At 39.2% G+C, this 16,749-nt stretch overlaps 1 protein-coding gene and 1 long non-coding RNA gene across 3 annotated transcripts in view; one reads left to right on the forward strand and one right to left on the reverse strand.

The window, feature by feature from the left end:
- LOC308091725 (septin-7-like) overlaps positions 1-8,627 on the forward strand; it is a 41,714-nt gene extending 33,087 nt beyond the window's left edge. For both annotated transcript variants that reach the window (XM_080437420.1, XM_080437421.1), the window contains exons 9-13: positions 2,906-2,957; positions 3,388-3,513; positions 4,190-4,325; positions 4,759-4,904; positions 5,838-8,627. In XM_080437420.1, the coding sequence (XP_080293546.1) occupies positions 2,906-2,957; positions 3,388-3,513; positions 4,190-4,325; positions 4,759-4,904; positions 5,838-5,877 (500 nt within the window). In that variant the 3' untranslated portion in view covers positions 5,878-8,627. The remainder of the gene's footprint in view (positions 1-2,905; positions 2,958-3,387; positions 3,514-4,189; positions 4,326-4,758; positions 4,905-5,837) is intronic.
- A 4,081-nt stretch (positions 8,628-12,708) lies between these two features.
- LOC308092490 lies at positions 12,709-14,313 on the reverse strand. Its single transcript, XR_013933787.1, has 3 exons — positions 14,090-14,313; positions 13,173-13,299; positions 12,709-12,977 (listed from the first exon to the last, which is right to left on the reverse strand). It is a non-coding gene; the product is annotated as an uncharacterized lncRNA (long non-coding RNA).
- Between the last annotated feature and the right edge of the window lie 2,436 nt (positions 14,314-16,749).

The raw sequence follows: 16,749 nt of genomic DNA on the forward strand, positions 1-16,749 counted from the left end.
ATTTGTTTCCATGACTGACAGAGGGCGTTGTTGGTAAACAAAACCATCTTTCACTTTTTTAAACCATGGCCCACCTTCTCCCTCAGGCCATCCACAGTTCCTCCATCTCTCCATCCCTCCATCCCTCTCTCCTCCGCTCCTCTGCTGTGTCTCATCATTAGGCTGATGGTCAAACCAATGCTCTGATCAGACCTGGGTTAAAAATATTTATCAGTGCTTTATGTAGCCTCCACACTATACAAATATCTGACCATCCTAAATCATTTAAATTATTGCTGGCCTGGGGTTCCAGGGAGATTCAAACAAGAATAAATTCCGTAATTTGAAACATTTCCTTTTTTATGCATTTTTTTTGTCCCAGGTCTGATCGCCGTAAATAGTCATGGGGAAAATTAGAGGCTGTTTGGTACTGATGCTACTGCTGCAATAGAAACATATCACTCTAACTTTGTGGTTCTCCTCCTGGTTCCTGTAGTATGGTGCCTTTCAGTTCTGTCCCAGCTTTACCACACAGGATTCAACTGAAGTCTTGGACTGAGTTGAGTCCCTTGTGTTACTGCAGGGTAAGAACTAGAGTTCTCAAATTCTGCCCGAACCCGACCCGACATTTTCGGGCCGGGCCGGGCCCAAAATGTATTCTAATTGGTCGGGCCGGGCCAAGCCTCGGGTTCTGTGAAGAAAAAGGGGGAAAAAAGATTTCCCTCCCCCAAAAAAATTCAACGGTAAGGCAAACGGAAATGGCAGTGGATGTGTTGGATGCAGCTCAAAGTGAACTTTACGCAGGTATCTAGTTTGTCGCCGTTCGACCTTCCTAGCCCGTTTTATAAAAGAAAAACGGGCGACAATGGCCAAAACTCAATCGAAAATCGGCGAAAGTGGCCGTTTTCAAGATGTTTTGGCCATTATCTCTGGAACCAATCTGCTCAGTTCAAAGCTTGTTGGATGCGTGACTTTGAGGACATTGAGCATGAGCACATAATGACATATTTTCTGGGTTTTCGGGCCTAGAAGTATGGTAATTGTTCCGGCCGGGCCGAGCCTCGGGCCGGCCCAGTTAGGGCTGAGCCTTAATTTTCAGGCCCGTTGAGAACTCTAGTAAGAACCAAGGTGTGCAGGAAGCCTTGCACTATCACTGGACCAAGGATTGGGATCTGCTGTTCTAACTCATTGCTTCTAGGTTCATGGGCAACCTCTGACAAATGCATCATCTTGCTTAGGTTGTCATTATGGTCACTGGGCTTTTCCACATGAGCTCTCACTCACAGCATTCATGGATTCTTAGTGGATTGTGATATGGGGGGTTTAGCATAATCATGTTTTTAAACTAACCCTCATACACACAGTTATGCATGTTTCAAACAAACAGCTTTGTGTTCTGAATTCACATAATAAATATGAATGCAGTTCATAGGCATAAAAATATAAACATTACTGGTAGTTAAAAAACCTGGGCTCAAAACACCTGATGAACTAAGTTGGTGTGACATCATATTTCCCATCAACAGCCATTTGGCATGGGTTGACATGTCGTGAGCCACTATAGTAATAATTATATAACACACTTTATTTATATATATATATATATTAATATATATATTATGAGCTTTGATAAAACGTCAGGTATTTTCTGCCATCCCATTAGAGTTTGTTGCAACCCTTGATGTGTTTCCTATGATCTTTTCTCCCTCTTAGACCCTAACCTTGTCCTTTCATTAAGACTAGCGTCCCCAACTACTCATAGAAACCTCATATAACCCCCCGCTCCCCTACAAATCCACTTGTTTTTAGACAGTCAACTTGGACACGTGCAAGTTATGGTGTTGATTCAGGATTCAATTCTGGGCCCAAGCGTGGGCCGATTCTGGGTCAGAACCAGGCCAAATCTGAGCCATAATTACCTACCGGCTCCAGACCCAGATTTTGCCCCTGCTGGGTGTGACAGTAACTGAAAAATACATACCCCTCCCCTCCATCAGAGCTCCCTCTGCATGAAGAAGCGGGAGGTCAATGGCTGGCTTGGGAGGTCAAGGGGCGGGACAACTTAAGTTTCATCAATGGTAAGGTGTCTACATCCTTATTCGCTCCCCTGATGTTGATTGACAGTCGACAAGACGGAGGCCAGCCAGCATTGTTGATGAGGATGCAATCACTGTGTCATACCACGTAAGACCTCAGTAGCAGGCCTCCCACAGCCACCCCCAGTTTATCTGCAGGCCTTTTCCACAATTCCATCTTATCTTCTAAACATGTCTTTGATGTTCAAATAAGAACTCACAATCACCTAATATTCTACATTGTAAAATAAAAATACAACTATTGTATGAACTGCTTGGCTCTAACTGTCTGGCTTTTATGGGTCTTAAACAGTGTGTTTCACTGTACTACTTCTTACTAGTATAGCATTAGTGTTACAAGTATTACGTGTGTGTGTGTGTGTGTGTGTGTGTGTGTGTGTGTGTGTGTGTGTGTGTGTGTGTGTGTGTGTGTGTGGCCTTCCACAGATATTAATTAATACAGCTTTTTTTGTGTGACATTTTCTTAGTTTGCTGTGATAACTAAAATCGTAATAACTTTGTCTTGGTCGCTCATCAAAAACATAAATCTCTTTTCCACTGTCGCAATGTGTGATTGAGCAGATGTACCACTCAGTAGCCGGCTAGCCGCCAATTAATCCCTTCTGTGTTGTGAATTAGACCCTGCAGCAAATCTACCCATAGCCTAGATATCTGTACAACCCAGAGCGTCACTGCGTGGTATTTTTTATGACTGAAATGAAAGTGCATTCATTTAGTTTGTAATATCAAGGTAAAATCACGTGAGACCAGAAAAGCGTAAGATATTAATCAAATATATCTTTCTTTATCTCTCACTCTCTCCCTCTGTCTCTCTCTCCTCTGTGGTTTAGTGGAGAACGGGGAGCATTGTGACTTCACTGTGCTGCGGAACATGCTCATCAGGTAAAGTATAACTGTGATTGGTTTGAGCTCATCGCATACCGGACCTTTTAGTTGCAATCGGGTTCAAATAAATATTGTTGCTGTCGAGTAGAAACCTTGTATCTCCATATTTATTTTTTTCCGTAAATTAATGCCGGCTTTGTTGTACAAGTGTCACGCAAAAGTAGAGAAAATGTTGTAGATCAAAATCAGACACAAAAAAATAACAATTCTGTGGGTTTTATAAATATTTAACCAATGAAAAGTATTAACAAGAGCTTCTGACTAAATAATAATAACTACAATAGAACACAGGTTATCTTTTCCATTTTCTGAAAAGCAATAGTTTTGGACATACAAGGTTTCTAGCCGACAGCGACGAAATCGTTGTTGAAATATACTGTTTTGTTTTCTGTCCTCTCATTTCATCTGCTCTCCCATACCTCTGTAGGACCCACATGCAGGACCTGAAGGATGTGACCAACAACGTCCATTATGAGAACTATCGTAGTAGGAAACTGGCAGCCGTCACCTGCAACGGGGTGGACAACTCCAAGAGCAAAGGACAGCTCACCAGGTAACCCACAGTCACCGGCTTCTGACCCTTTATCACCTGGAGGCCTCTGTGCGGTGTTCTTGTTTTAGTACAGTGGTTCTAAAACAAGTGGTTCCCAAACTGGGGGGGGGGGCTAATCATCCCCAAATGATTAGCCAACATTGTAACAAGTGCAACATTGTTTTCCCATTCAACAGTAAACAAACCAACATACAGTATAAGTGTATACAGGGTATCTGCATTTCCAAAGTGACAATTTAAGGACTTTTAAGACCCTTAACATTAAGAAAAAAACTGATAATAAGACCATTGCTACGTCAAAAGTAACCAACAAACTATACTATTAAAAATGGTCAAACATTGGTCAAAATTGTCAAATATTCTCTAAGAAAGAGGCAACAATTGTGAAAATAGCCAATCTACAAGCTCACAACGCGTCGCATTTCGAGGCGTTGTGAGCTTATAGTTCAGTATTTATCTGTGGAACTGAGTCAAACTCAATTTAATGCCCCAACTCAATTCCAAGTGCTTGTCAGGGTGGGGGGTCCTCAGTTCAAATATGATTATTTTGGGGGGTCACAGCCTGAAAAGTTTGGGAACCCTTGTTTTAGTAGAACTGCTTATACTGGTTTCATTAGTGTTTCATTGGCAACATGCTGGGCCAGTTCTAATGGATGCCCTGTGCCCTGTTCAACAGGAGTCCCCTGGCCCAGATGGAGGAGGAGAGGAAGGATCATGTGATGAAGATGAAGAAGATGGAGACGGAGATGGAACAGGTCTTTGAAATGAAGGTCAAGGAGAAGAAACAGAAACTGAAGGACTCTGAGAATGAGGTGGGCTTGAGAACTGTGTACCGTATGTGTGTATTATATACTGTATGTGTGTGTGTATATCTATCTGTCTGTGTCTGTCTGTCTAATATTCTGATTGATCACCATTATTCTATTATGAAACATTTCTGTACTGTTGTGAATGGCTGCTATGGCTTTCAATAACCCAATTGAACACGTGTTGGACAGCGTTCTTTTGTTAGAAGGTTGTTCCATCACTCCAGTAGAATTCCAGAGACTTGTAAAATCTATGCCAAGCAGTATTGAAGCTTTTCTGGTGTCTTGTGGTGGCCCAGCACCTTACTAAGACAATCCATGTTGGTTTTTCCTTTCATTTATCACACATTTGTGTATGTGCAATGTGCATACTTATTTATGTTTTGTACAGTTAAGAAGCTTCTTTAATATTAATTGATGACACCTCGTCTCCCCTCAGTTGGAACGCCGTCATGAGCAAATGAAGAAGAACCTGGAGGCCCAGTACAAAGAGCTGGAGGAGAAGAGGCGTGTGTTTGAGGACGACAAGGCCAACTGGGAGACGCAGCAGAGAATCCTGGAGCAGCAGAAACTGGACGCCTCCAAGTCAGTAACTTATCTTGCAGGACATGTTTTTGATTGGTTGATTGATTTAAAGAAAAAGAAAATGCAGTCCTTTAGCCTGATAACAGACTGAAGACGGAAAGCTTCAGTCTGACATTGCTTCCCCTCTAAGCGATTTCCAAGATGGAGGGGATTAGATTTTCCCTGACCAATCACTAGAGATCGACATATCCGGTCATCTCGGTAAACTGTGTAGTTTGGGCCATTTGTCAATCAAATAAACATGTGGCACATTTCGAGTGTGCAACGCGAGTGCCTGGAGTTTAGATTCCATAGCCCCGAGGGGACGTTCAGCTGAACTTGTTGTGTTGACTGATCCAGTCAGTGAACAACCCGTCTGTGTTTCAGTTCAGTGAGTGACTACCCAACTCAGGCGGAAGTCCAGCCAAGCACTGAACTGGTGAACAAATCATTTGATGGAAACTTTTTAGGGAACTGTACTGAATGATTCAGTACATTGAAAAGAACGATGATTCCCACAGCTACGTTACTACTCCATACATTGTGTCACTGGCTACGCCTAGCCTTGACAACAGCTTGACAACGGTCTGTGGCGCTGATTGGCCCACCACCACCCCCGGCGCTCATTGAATTCATGCTTTTTCGGACGAGATGAACTGCAGTTTCAAAACACAATGCCAGACCAGAGAAGCAGTCCACTCAGTGGAGTGGGTGGAGTTTATGGTCTGGAGCTAGGCTAGTACTTATTCAGACTCAAATAGAAAAGCAGTGTCACTGTGTGTGTGTTGAAACTTTCTGATGAAATTGCTCGTGTGAATGTTTTAATGCAAACAAACATGTCTTGCTTTTACATATTTACTCCTAATGTAAAGTACTGTATTACCAGCCATTGTTTATTTTTTTTTGTATATATGATAATGTAATCATTTTTTTATGTTCTCTTCTCTCTTGCAGGACAATGGAAAAGAACAAAAAGAAAGGAAAAATATTTTAAGAGACGAAAGCGATCCCATCAGATTTAAGAAACCATAAACTTGTTTTTTTAACCCTCTGAAGTTATCTGTGACCCTCCAAACACATCCAGCAACACGTGGGTACATGCACACTTGACACCTACAAACGTGCACACACACACACAACATATAGGCCATATTATACCAATACATTAAACATGAATATTCCAAGTGCAAGTTTCCCTTACATGTAGCATGTGGGGCAATGACATTCTTAATTCTTACATGTCATAAATTGCACACACACACACGTATGCAAAACACACTTCATAGGGTTTGATTCATCTGTCACAAGCATTCAATTTTCATTTGGGATGCATGTGTTTGTAAAATTCTTCAGAATTCTTTGACAACGAGGAAAACTGGGTTCCTCTGAACTGTGGAGTACACATGGCAGGCACCATGCATAGCCATTTCTTTATGCCTAGTATTTGTATGTTCTCTTAAATGTTGAGTAGGTATACAAATTTACTCTTACTCACTGTCTGCCTATTGGCAGCTCTTTCTTTCATGGTTTTCAAAAACACACGGTGGGCAACAACACAAACGGATGCATTGCCAATTGCTTATGCAATAAAACACCTCAAATACGCTGTGTGAAGGATTGCACACTAAATGGTAAATGGCCTGCATTTCTGTAGGGCCTTCATTCTAAGTGATTTACAGTGCATGTTATATTCAATAAAACATCCTGCACGTCCTAAGCAGGTTCAGGTGTCTTGCTCAAGGAAGGACACTTTTAACACAATGCTAGAAACTTGAATGAACACGTTGCGATAGTGTGTGAGGAGAGGGTTGGGTGTACGCTATGTGAATGGAGCCATTTAACCATGTGAACCCTAGCATCATTATACTGGACGGAACGTTCTCTAAAAATGTCCGATCTACAAGCTCACAACGCATCACATTTTGAGTTCTAGAGCAGCTATTTTTGCAGAAAGATTTGGTGTAGAGGTGGAAAAAGATTAAACCAAGTACAGAGCCAACTCAGGTAACATTTACTAAGTATAGGGGGTTTAATTAAATCACCTGCCAGGTTTCATGAAACATCAAGAGATCAAAGATTTCTCAATACTGTCTGTCTGTGTGCCTGTGCCTCCAATGTGTGTGTCTGTTTGTGCACATGTACCTACAGTATGACAAGTGAGTTTAAGTGAAGCCAATGTTTGAGGTCATAGATATTGCTTGACAATAATGGCAAGCAGATTTTTTTACAAAACAGCAGGCAGAGAGGATATGCCACGTAACAGTAACCATAACATGGTCTGTTTCATTGCAACGTGTTTTGTTCATGGATACAAAAGCAAGTGACCACTTTCCTCTTTGAATAGATTATGATGGTTATGCAAAAGCCGCATGGATGTCTATAACAATTATTTACAGTGCTTACGTTTTATATTGTGATGAAAGTGGTGGGTGTTGTCAAAAGCCCTGAATCTAAGACCCCTTGACCTTCTTCTCCATGTACCCCAATTCTCTCGCTAGAGAGACTGTAGTAGCCTCAGTTGTGGCTTTGTCTCAGATCTGACTACAAAGTACTATTCTGAAAATCTTCCAAATGCCTTTCGGTGATGTATTAACGTCTCCTGGCACAATGATAAATAAATAACTTCCAGAATAGATACAAAACGTTACCCTTCTGTTTTCTCCTGTGACACATAAAAAGGATTTGAAATGCTATTTGTTTTAGGTCTGATTTGATCTCAGAGTCGAACCTCTGAGTCTTTAATGTACCTATCTAAGAATGGCCATGTTTTATTTTCATACAGTGGTGATGAATAAGTATGTACGGCAAAAGAACTATGACCCTTAAACTCCCATAGTTTGTGAAATGGTTCATAGGTCAATCCATAATTTTTTTGTATAGAATTAGTTTTACAAACTTTGCATATAGTCAAAAATGCATTTTTGAAGCAAAATACAAAAGGGACTAAGTAATACATGCATATGTTTCTCACATGATATGCACATATTTCCTGTTTGGGTTTTGTTTGTGGTAGACTTAAATACTATAGCCTTTACAATGGCTATACATTGTTTTTGATTGCAGAATATGCCACAAATGAACACTAGCAATGGAACATGGCATGGAGGACTGTGTGACAGTGCCCTCTGGTGGACAGATTTGCACACGTCGTAATACAGTACATGATACCTTACACAGGCAGGGAGACAGCCACATTACAATACTTAAGCACTCGCTCAGCGAATAAGATCAAAACATTTTATCCAATCCCCACATCTTGTCAAAGGCATCAATGGACACACACACACTCATACATTTAACACACAAACAACATGCCAAGGGTTATACTTTCTCAGGACTAATCTCAAACGCATGGGACCCAATTCAAGCCATACACAGAAAATAACCAATCTACAAGCTCACGGATGCAACACATTGTGATCTTGTAGATCGGCTATTTTTGACGTGGGACACCGTCGGATGACGGTGCATAAATTAGGCATGTGAAGAGTTATTCCATGGTCCAAAAAGTCTTAAAGTCTCAGCTGAGTAAAATATCTGAGACTAAACATCTCTTCCACTGCTCTTGAACCACTCCCTTGTAAAAGAGCCCCTGATTAAGCTAGACATGAGTTTAGGACGTTTTTCTTATTTTTTTCTTTTTTATGAAACTGTTTTCTGCTTCTCTTGTTTTATTATCAACTGTTCTATATCTATAACTGTACATTATTAATATTAAAGATGAGAAGGTAATGCTTAAATTCCTATGGTGTGCTGTTATTTTTCAGGAATGTCACATATTTTCTTGACCTTTATGCCATGTAGCACTTTGAGATTTGTGTCAAATATAAAGTGCGTTAACAAATCAAATGTATTATTATATGCTATGACAAGCATATAGCAAACGCCTCAAACATACAAGAACAGACAATGGCAAAATCTAATTCTAAAATAGATTAATATTTATAATCTATTAAATGACTTACAAGGTGGATTACAATAAGATGGCTTATATGCTATACATTAATAAATATGAAGTTTTGGGTCATTGTTATGAGAGCCAAAGTCTCCATCCCTATTTTGGGCATGTTGATAACATGCTGCAACAATAGCAGATTAAGCCATTTTCAGCAAAGACATTTGGCAGAGGGAGAGAGAAAAAAACTGAGTGGTCCAAGGATAGAGCCCTGGGGTACACCAGTTAACTCAACGTATAAAACAATGTTTGATAAAAGGGTACAAAATGTTATCTATCAACTTTTATTTGGACTATTTTACAAAAGGGGTTCAACTGCATGGCTCCATCAGCGTGGTGCAAAAATGTGAGGGTGCTTGACATGAAAATTTTGATTAAATCACAGTACATACATAAATGCCTTTTTGACACACTGAACTCTTGCTTTAGCAAATCCGGTGCAGCATTCTCCAGGGGCCCAGGCATTCACCCCATGAGCTACAAATATAATAAAGATGATCACTCAGTATCACACGTCACACTTTGACCTCAATATGCAGTAGGTCCAGTGGTGTAAAGTAACTAAGTACATTTACTCAAGTACTGTACTTAAGTACAATTGTGAGGTACTTTTACTTTACTGGAGTATTTCCAATTGTCTATACTTTTACTTCTACTCCACTACATCTCAGAGGCAAATATTGTACTTTTACTCCACTACAATTATTTGAAACCTTTCGTTACTAGTTACTTTGCAGATATAAATTATTACATTATAAAACATACATTAACCACTTTAGCCCTATTTTATACATTTCAAAATAGCCCATCTACAAGCTCACAACGCGTCGCATCGCGACGCGTTGTGAGCTTGTAGATCAAGCATCTACAAACAGCTTGTAGATCAAACATTTTAGTACTTTTACTTTTGGTACTTTAAGTACATTTTGATATCAGTACTTTTGTACTTTTACTCAAGTCAATTTTGAATTCCAGACTTTTACTTGTAACAGAGTACTTCTACATTGCAGTATTGATACTTTTACTTAAGTAAAACATTTGAGTACTTTTTCCACCACTGAGTAGGTCATAAGGTATTACAAGGCAATAACCACCAGATCGTTATGATCTGATGACAGTTGGTACAAAACTGCCTAGATTCAGATTTTTATTGAAGGGTAGCCCCTTGATTTTCGAGGGGTCCCATAAAAACACGAACAACAGACATAGATACATACAATACAAGTATACAGATACATTCATACACAGATGGCTTGCTCACCCTCTCCTACCCACACCACCAACCACCACACCATCAGTTGTTAAACAACAGAAGAGAAAGAAGAATTTTAGCCTTAACCCTGGCGTCCCTATTCTGGACATATAATTGGTGAAAATAGGTCAAACATTCGGCGAATGTGCTACTAACGTATACAACGAAGTATATATGTTAGGGTTTAAGTGGTTAAATGTCTTTCTTCTGAAGTAATTTTTTGAATTACATTTCATGTGCTTCCTCTGAAAAGACAGTTAACCAACATCTTTTGCCTCTTAGATTCAACAAGTTACTTTATGTTCATTACCTGCTGATCTTGTACTATTTCTTGTTTTCACACCACAACAGTCTGAAGTCTTCTTGAAATTTAGTTATATAAACCTTCCAAAGGACTAAAAGCTGTGCATGTTTCCTCCATAACAATGCATTGTTTTATTGTGTTTTTAGGGACTTCTTAGAGTGTTTAGAGCATGTCAGTTAAATATTTCAGTTCAATCCCCAAAAATGTTTAGGCTATTTTGTCCCATGATGATGATAATAATAATAATAATAATAATAATAATAATAATAATAATAATGAATGCTACTAAATGTTTTTATATGTCGATTATCCATTCTAGTACACAAAGACTGAAATGACTGACTTACGCATAGCATCACAGTGGTCAACATTGAGAATTAGCAGCAGTACCAGAACCAAGCAGAACTTCATGTCCTCTACAGTAAATCTGAATAGATGATGTTGCTGTCTTGAGTTCCTTATGGTTGTTGCCTCAGATAAATGGATCATCAGATTCTCACTATAAAGGTTATTGGAAATGTTAATAATTCCGATACCACAAAAAACATTAACCTAAATCCTGCCCACTCATTTAAATGCCAGCAACCAACCTAGAGTAGGCGGGCCTCGATGCCAAACTGGGGACATACTGTACCGTACATTTCACACCTGATGGTGTGAAGATAGAAATTGGCCACAAAGAAATGCTCAACATTCTGTAAATGTTTGCAAAATGCTTCAGATTAGTAAACATGATATATGAGATTATCATCTCTTTAATCAAACACCTTCAGCCGAAAGGGCCTACTCTGTGTGGAGTTTGCATGTTCTCCCCGTGTCTCCTAGGGTAGTTAATACCATCACAAAAACATGTAGTAAACCTGGTCACTATACTGCCTCCCCCTGGTCAGCCGGGGCGCATGATGGAGGGGAAGGGAACTGGTTGGAATAACGTGTTCCTTCCACGCGCTACGTCCAACCAGGGAAACTCTCCCCTGTCAGGTGACAAGAAGGTCAGTTGGCTCTCATGCATTGAAGGAGGCATGAGCTCGGCCCTGGCCTGCCTAGGCTGGTGGGGGGAGTGTAGTGCCCAGGATCACTTAGCAAATTGGCACCGGGTGAAAAAAGGGTTACAAAATCGAGGGATAAAAATTATTTTAAAAAAAAGAAATTATGAGCCTTATGAAGAAACTGGTCTGGCTTGGGTCCCTTTCGATTAGAATATCAAATGATGGAAAAGAAAATGTATTTATAATTATGGACCCTACTTTTAATAGCAAAAACAACAACACCATTAAAAAAATATTACAAGTCTCATAGATGTTCATTATGGAAAAGATCACAGAATAGGTTAATACGTTTTGATGGATATATGTCACCATGGATACTACTAGCTATGTCAAAAACAAAGAGCTAAAGCATAGAAAATTGCTATGTAGGTTTTAATTATTTGATTGTTATTTGTTTGGTATTTTCTTTAGTTATATGTAGGCCTGGCTGTCACAATTATTACATAATCGCCTATTCGTAATTATTTGAGATTTATTATTTTGCATAATTGTCATAATCGTTTCAATGTTGAAAAACATTTGCCAAAAACTGTGGAAATAGCAGATCTACAAGCTCACAACGTGTCCATTTTCCACTATTTTCTTTTTGAAAGTATTAAATTATTAAATATGTCAGTCATTTCTTTATATATTTAAATTATTTGCCATATCTACCCTGTCAAGATCAAAGAGTAGTAGTCTACATCCGACCTCTTGAAGGCAAGTGCTGGCCACCAAGTGAACTGAGATCAAAGGATAAAAAGTTTGAAAAGAGCGCTGTTGTTGCTCAATTGTTTTTATTTTTGAAGATCTGAAGAAGAGCTTGGGCTCAAAATGTCACTTGTAATTGAAAAAGAAAAGAAAAACTGAGCAACTACAGTGTGCGGCTCGTGTGTGTGTGTGTGTGTGTGTGTGTGTGTGTGTGTGTGTGTGTGTGTGTGTGTGTGTGTGTGTGTGTGTGTGTGTGTGTGTGTGTGTGTGTGTGTGTGTGTGTGTGTGTGTGTGTGTGTGTGTGTGTGTGTGTGTGTGCGTGCGTGCGTGCGTGCGTGCGTGCGTGCGTGCGTGCGTGCGTGCGTGCGTGTGGGGCAAAGCTTAAATATCTCAAGACAGATTCTCAGCTTGACTAAATGTAATGTATAGTATGACCATTATATTCCTGCACAATCTACTCTACTGTGTTACATGTGCAGTTAATACACATACAACCATTTTCTTTGTAGTGATACAATATGTTTATTTAGATGTTGGGGAAAACATTTTCAATCATGACATGACATTTTCTGGATTTGATCAATTTGTTTTTTTTATTACACAAAATAAAATTTTCAAAGAATAAACAAATTCACAATAAGGGTATCTGTAACATGTGGAAAGCAATGTCAAGAATGACTGCTGGCCAAGAGGAGTTTATGATTGAGCCTTCACAGTAAAGAAGGTGAACGTTGTTCAAGGATGCCCACCGCTGGATTCAGTGAGAGTGAACTGTTTGAATGTTTTCATGGCCCATGGAAAGGTCTGGCGGTAGCAGACGCTTTTACCTCTGATTGTTTGGAATCTGCAGGGATACAATGATAAAAGGATGAATATTTATCATATGTGACATATTAACACTCATTATGGTTTGATTGGGAGGGCTCAGATTTTCTCGCTGTATTGTACCTGCAAAATATCTGGTTATTTACTATCTCAGAAACACCAACAGCTGAAAGTAGTGATCATGCTGTCAGAACGGAATGAAGCCCAAACTTACATGAAGCCCTTTTCTGTGCAGCTACGGTGGGTTGCTTTGACAGAGACTATGTTTTTTCTTGGTAATGCCTTAGGAGCGAAGTTGTCGCAGCAGCTTACAGGTGATGTGCTGGAATGAATTCCATGAGCTGTGGGGAAGATAAACAGGGTGAGTAACTATGGCAACAGTCCACTGGTTTTCAAAACGTTTTGTCCCTAAGACACACCACTGGGCAATTCAAAATCTCGAGGCACAGCTCACAACACATCGTGATGCAACACATTGTAAGCTTGTACATTAGATCTGCTATTTTCGAAAATGTGTGTAAATAGTAAATTGTTGTATAGTAAAATTATTCATAACTTTTTGTATAGTTTATATATTGCATAATAATCCCAAGGCGCACTTGAACTGTGGCGCACACTGTTTGATTACCACTGATCTAGGTACAGACTCATTGTTTTCAAAGATAAGTTTTTTTCGCTCACTGCTTACAAATAATAAACACAAACACTTACGAATAGGGGTGCAACAGTCAATCGAACTAATTCATTTAACCGATTATTTAAAATAATCTATTTTAATAAAATAACCAATTTTGGAGGGAATGTTTTTAGTTTCTTTTCTTTTCCTTAAAAAATAAAAAGGAAATAGCAGATCTACAAGCCCACAAATCGTAGCAATGCAACACATTGTGATCTTCCTATATGTTGTACAACAAAGTACAACATAAGGTTTAAGTGGTTAATCAGATGAATCGATTTAGTCGATTATAAGAAATCTATTTGAATTATTCTGCAGTGATTCATTCACACTTCTCTATTATTCGAGTAATCAAAAAAGGAATCAATAGAATAATTGCTAGGAAAATAATCGATAATTGCAGCCGTATATTATATTTTCCAGATTTCCATTCAAACTGAACATAAAACACTTACGAGTAGCATCAGCGTGATGGAGAGACAGTAGCAGCAGAGCTATACACACAGTCTTCATGGTTCTTTGTTACTCGTCGTGGTTGTCTGCTGTCTCTGTTGTTTGTAGAATCTCTTCTGGCTTTGGAGTGTCTGCATCTGCATCTTATAAAGCAGCAAATGTGGAACTCTGATGCAGAAGATATCACCATTTCCATGAAGATGAATAATAAGATAACATAAGATAAGAGTCACCACAGTAGAAATTCCCCACACCTCCTTAACTTGCCATTATTCAAATGGGTGTCACCTGATCAGGGGAAGCAAGCTAATATGACAAATCACTCTTGTTTTCAAAATTAACTCGCGTCAACAACCAACTGCAAGTGCATCTCTAGATACTGATACTGTAGTGAAAAGGTCATCATATTCTGTGGAAGAGTGGTTGAAATGTATTAGATCTACATCATAGTTTTAGAAACAACATAACAGACATGATCACAAAACCATTGTGGTAGTGTAGAGTCTGGTAGTGTATGGAATTCTATACTTCCTCTATACTTAATAAACTATTAGCTGACTGGGGTCAGCTCTGTTCTCTCTCCGAGAGTTATTACGAATCAATACATATTTAAAACATACTCTACTCAGGTGACATGGAGCGGCAGTGGCTCAGGGGTAGAGTGCCGGTAGAGCGGCAGGATGGGAACCGCGAGGTTCCCAGTTCGATCCCGGTCTCCCCCAGGGTTAGTGTCGAAGTGTCATTGAGCAAGACGCTGAACCCTTAATTGCTCCTGATGAGCAGGTTGGTGCCTTGCATGGTTTCCTCCGCCATCGGTGTATGAATGTGTGTGTGAATGGGTGAATGTAATGCACAATCTATGTAAAGCGCTTTGGATAAAAGCGCTACATTGATGCACTATTTACATAAAAATTAGAAACTAAATTACACTGAACTGTGTGAAAGTGAGATACTATTGAGGAGGGAGGACCATTTAGACTTTTCCGGCTACTTTCCCAACTACTTCACAGAGCTTGTAGATCTACTGTTTTCTGTGAATGTTTCCCCCAGAATAGGGATGCTAGGGTTCAAGTGGTCTTGGTAGGTTGCTTGGTGCATGCACACGTGAAACTGTCTTATATGTTTAGTAAAGATTTAACAGAAATAAAGAGTCTTGCATGACATGAACTACAGTACTATGACAGCATAATGTTCAAGGTGTTGGAGAGAAGCTTCTCAGTGACTGGCGACAATTACTGATTTTGTTCATATTTGATACTAAAACTATTGGTTTATTTATTGATCTGAATCACTGAGAGAATGATTACATCAGTGCAGCTCAAACTTGTTAGTATTACATCCGATACTGTGTTATGTCCTAATAAGAACATGGTACATACACCATCATACATATTGACCATCCACAGTATTCAGTATTAAACTGCACTAATATTCATTAATTAACAGACACGCATACATCATACATCATACATTTGGCAGTGGTGTGTGGTATGTATTAAAAGCATCTTATAGCCTACCCAGACCCACATATCACATTAAGACAGTCATGATATCGTTGCTGTCGGGTGGAGACCTTGTATGTCCAAAACATTCCCTTTTGAAATAGTGAAAATAGCTGATCTACAAGATCTACAAGATCGACCCGTTGTGAGCTTGTAGATCGGCTATTTTCACTACTTTTGTGCGAGGGCATTCATTTATGGAAAAAACGTAAAAAGTTGAAATATGGAGATAAGAGGTTTCTGCCTGACAGCAACGATATGATTTCATTTGGACACAACATTCAACTGTGATGAATGATGATATAAATAATATCCCCAGGCTATTTTAGAACCCATACAGCCCCCACACACACACACACACACACACAGATTGTAGACACTCAAGCATGTACATAATGTAAATCAATGCAACACGTTCCGTGAATCATTTCCTCTATGCATAGCCTACTTCATCTGCGGAGACAACCTATTTTGTGAGTGATCAACAATGATCTTATCAGATCTTATCACTGTTTTCACACAGATACACTGGGGTGGAGTTACCACCCTTATTGTAGCAACCTATTTAGATTTCCATGCATGCATTTGCAACCTCTTTTTCTCAGACCCACACATTTACCCATGATCATAAGCTATGACCGTGTTCAAAATGTTGCAAAAATAGCATAACTTGATGGAATGGCAATACAATGGGAGAGACCGATATGATTAACATTCAGAACAGAATGTGATTTAATGTATCTGATTGATCTCTAGCTGTATTATACTAGAACAGAATCAGGTTTTGTTGTCAAGTCTTAGTTTTTATTACAGTTCATTTTCAAATTAATAAGAAATGGAAATAATAACAGAAAGTAGTTTAATCACCCAATAGTTAATGAATTTGTGTTTCTGGTTGTGTTTATCTGACAAAATGACAATAGCATTGACACAAGCTCCTTAAGTTAATGTTCAAAAACATGTTTTTCTTGCAAAGAGATAATGCTAATCCATTAATAAATGTCCTTACTGAAATAAGAGGTCAATTCCTATTACATTTAAAAACAAAATGCTTGTCAATCTGTCCTGGTTGAAAGTTTAGGAGAGGCTGCCAGTATCGCTCATTGTTTTTCACGAACATTAATGTAGTGAAATTTCCAATCTGTTATCTGTGCCATGCC

The sequence above is a fragment of the Gymnoscopelus braueri genome, assembly GCF_963280865.1.
Source record: "Gymnoscopelus braueri genome assembly, chromosome: 9".
NCBI classification, from domain to species: Eukaryota; Metazoa; Chordata; class Actinopteri; order Myctophiformes; family Myctophidae; genus Gymnoscopelus; species Gymnoscopelus braueri.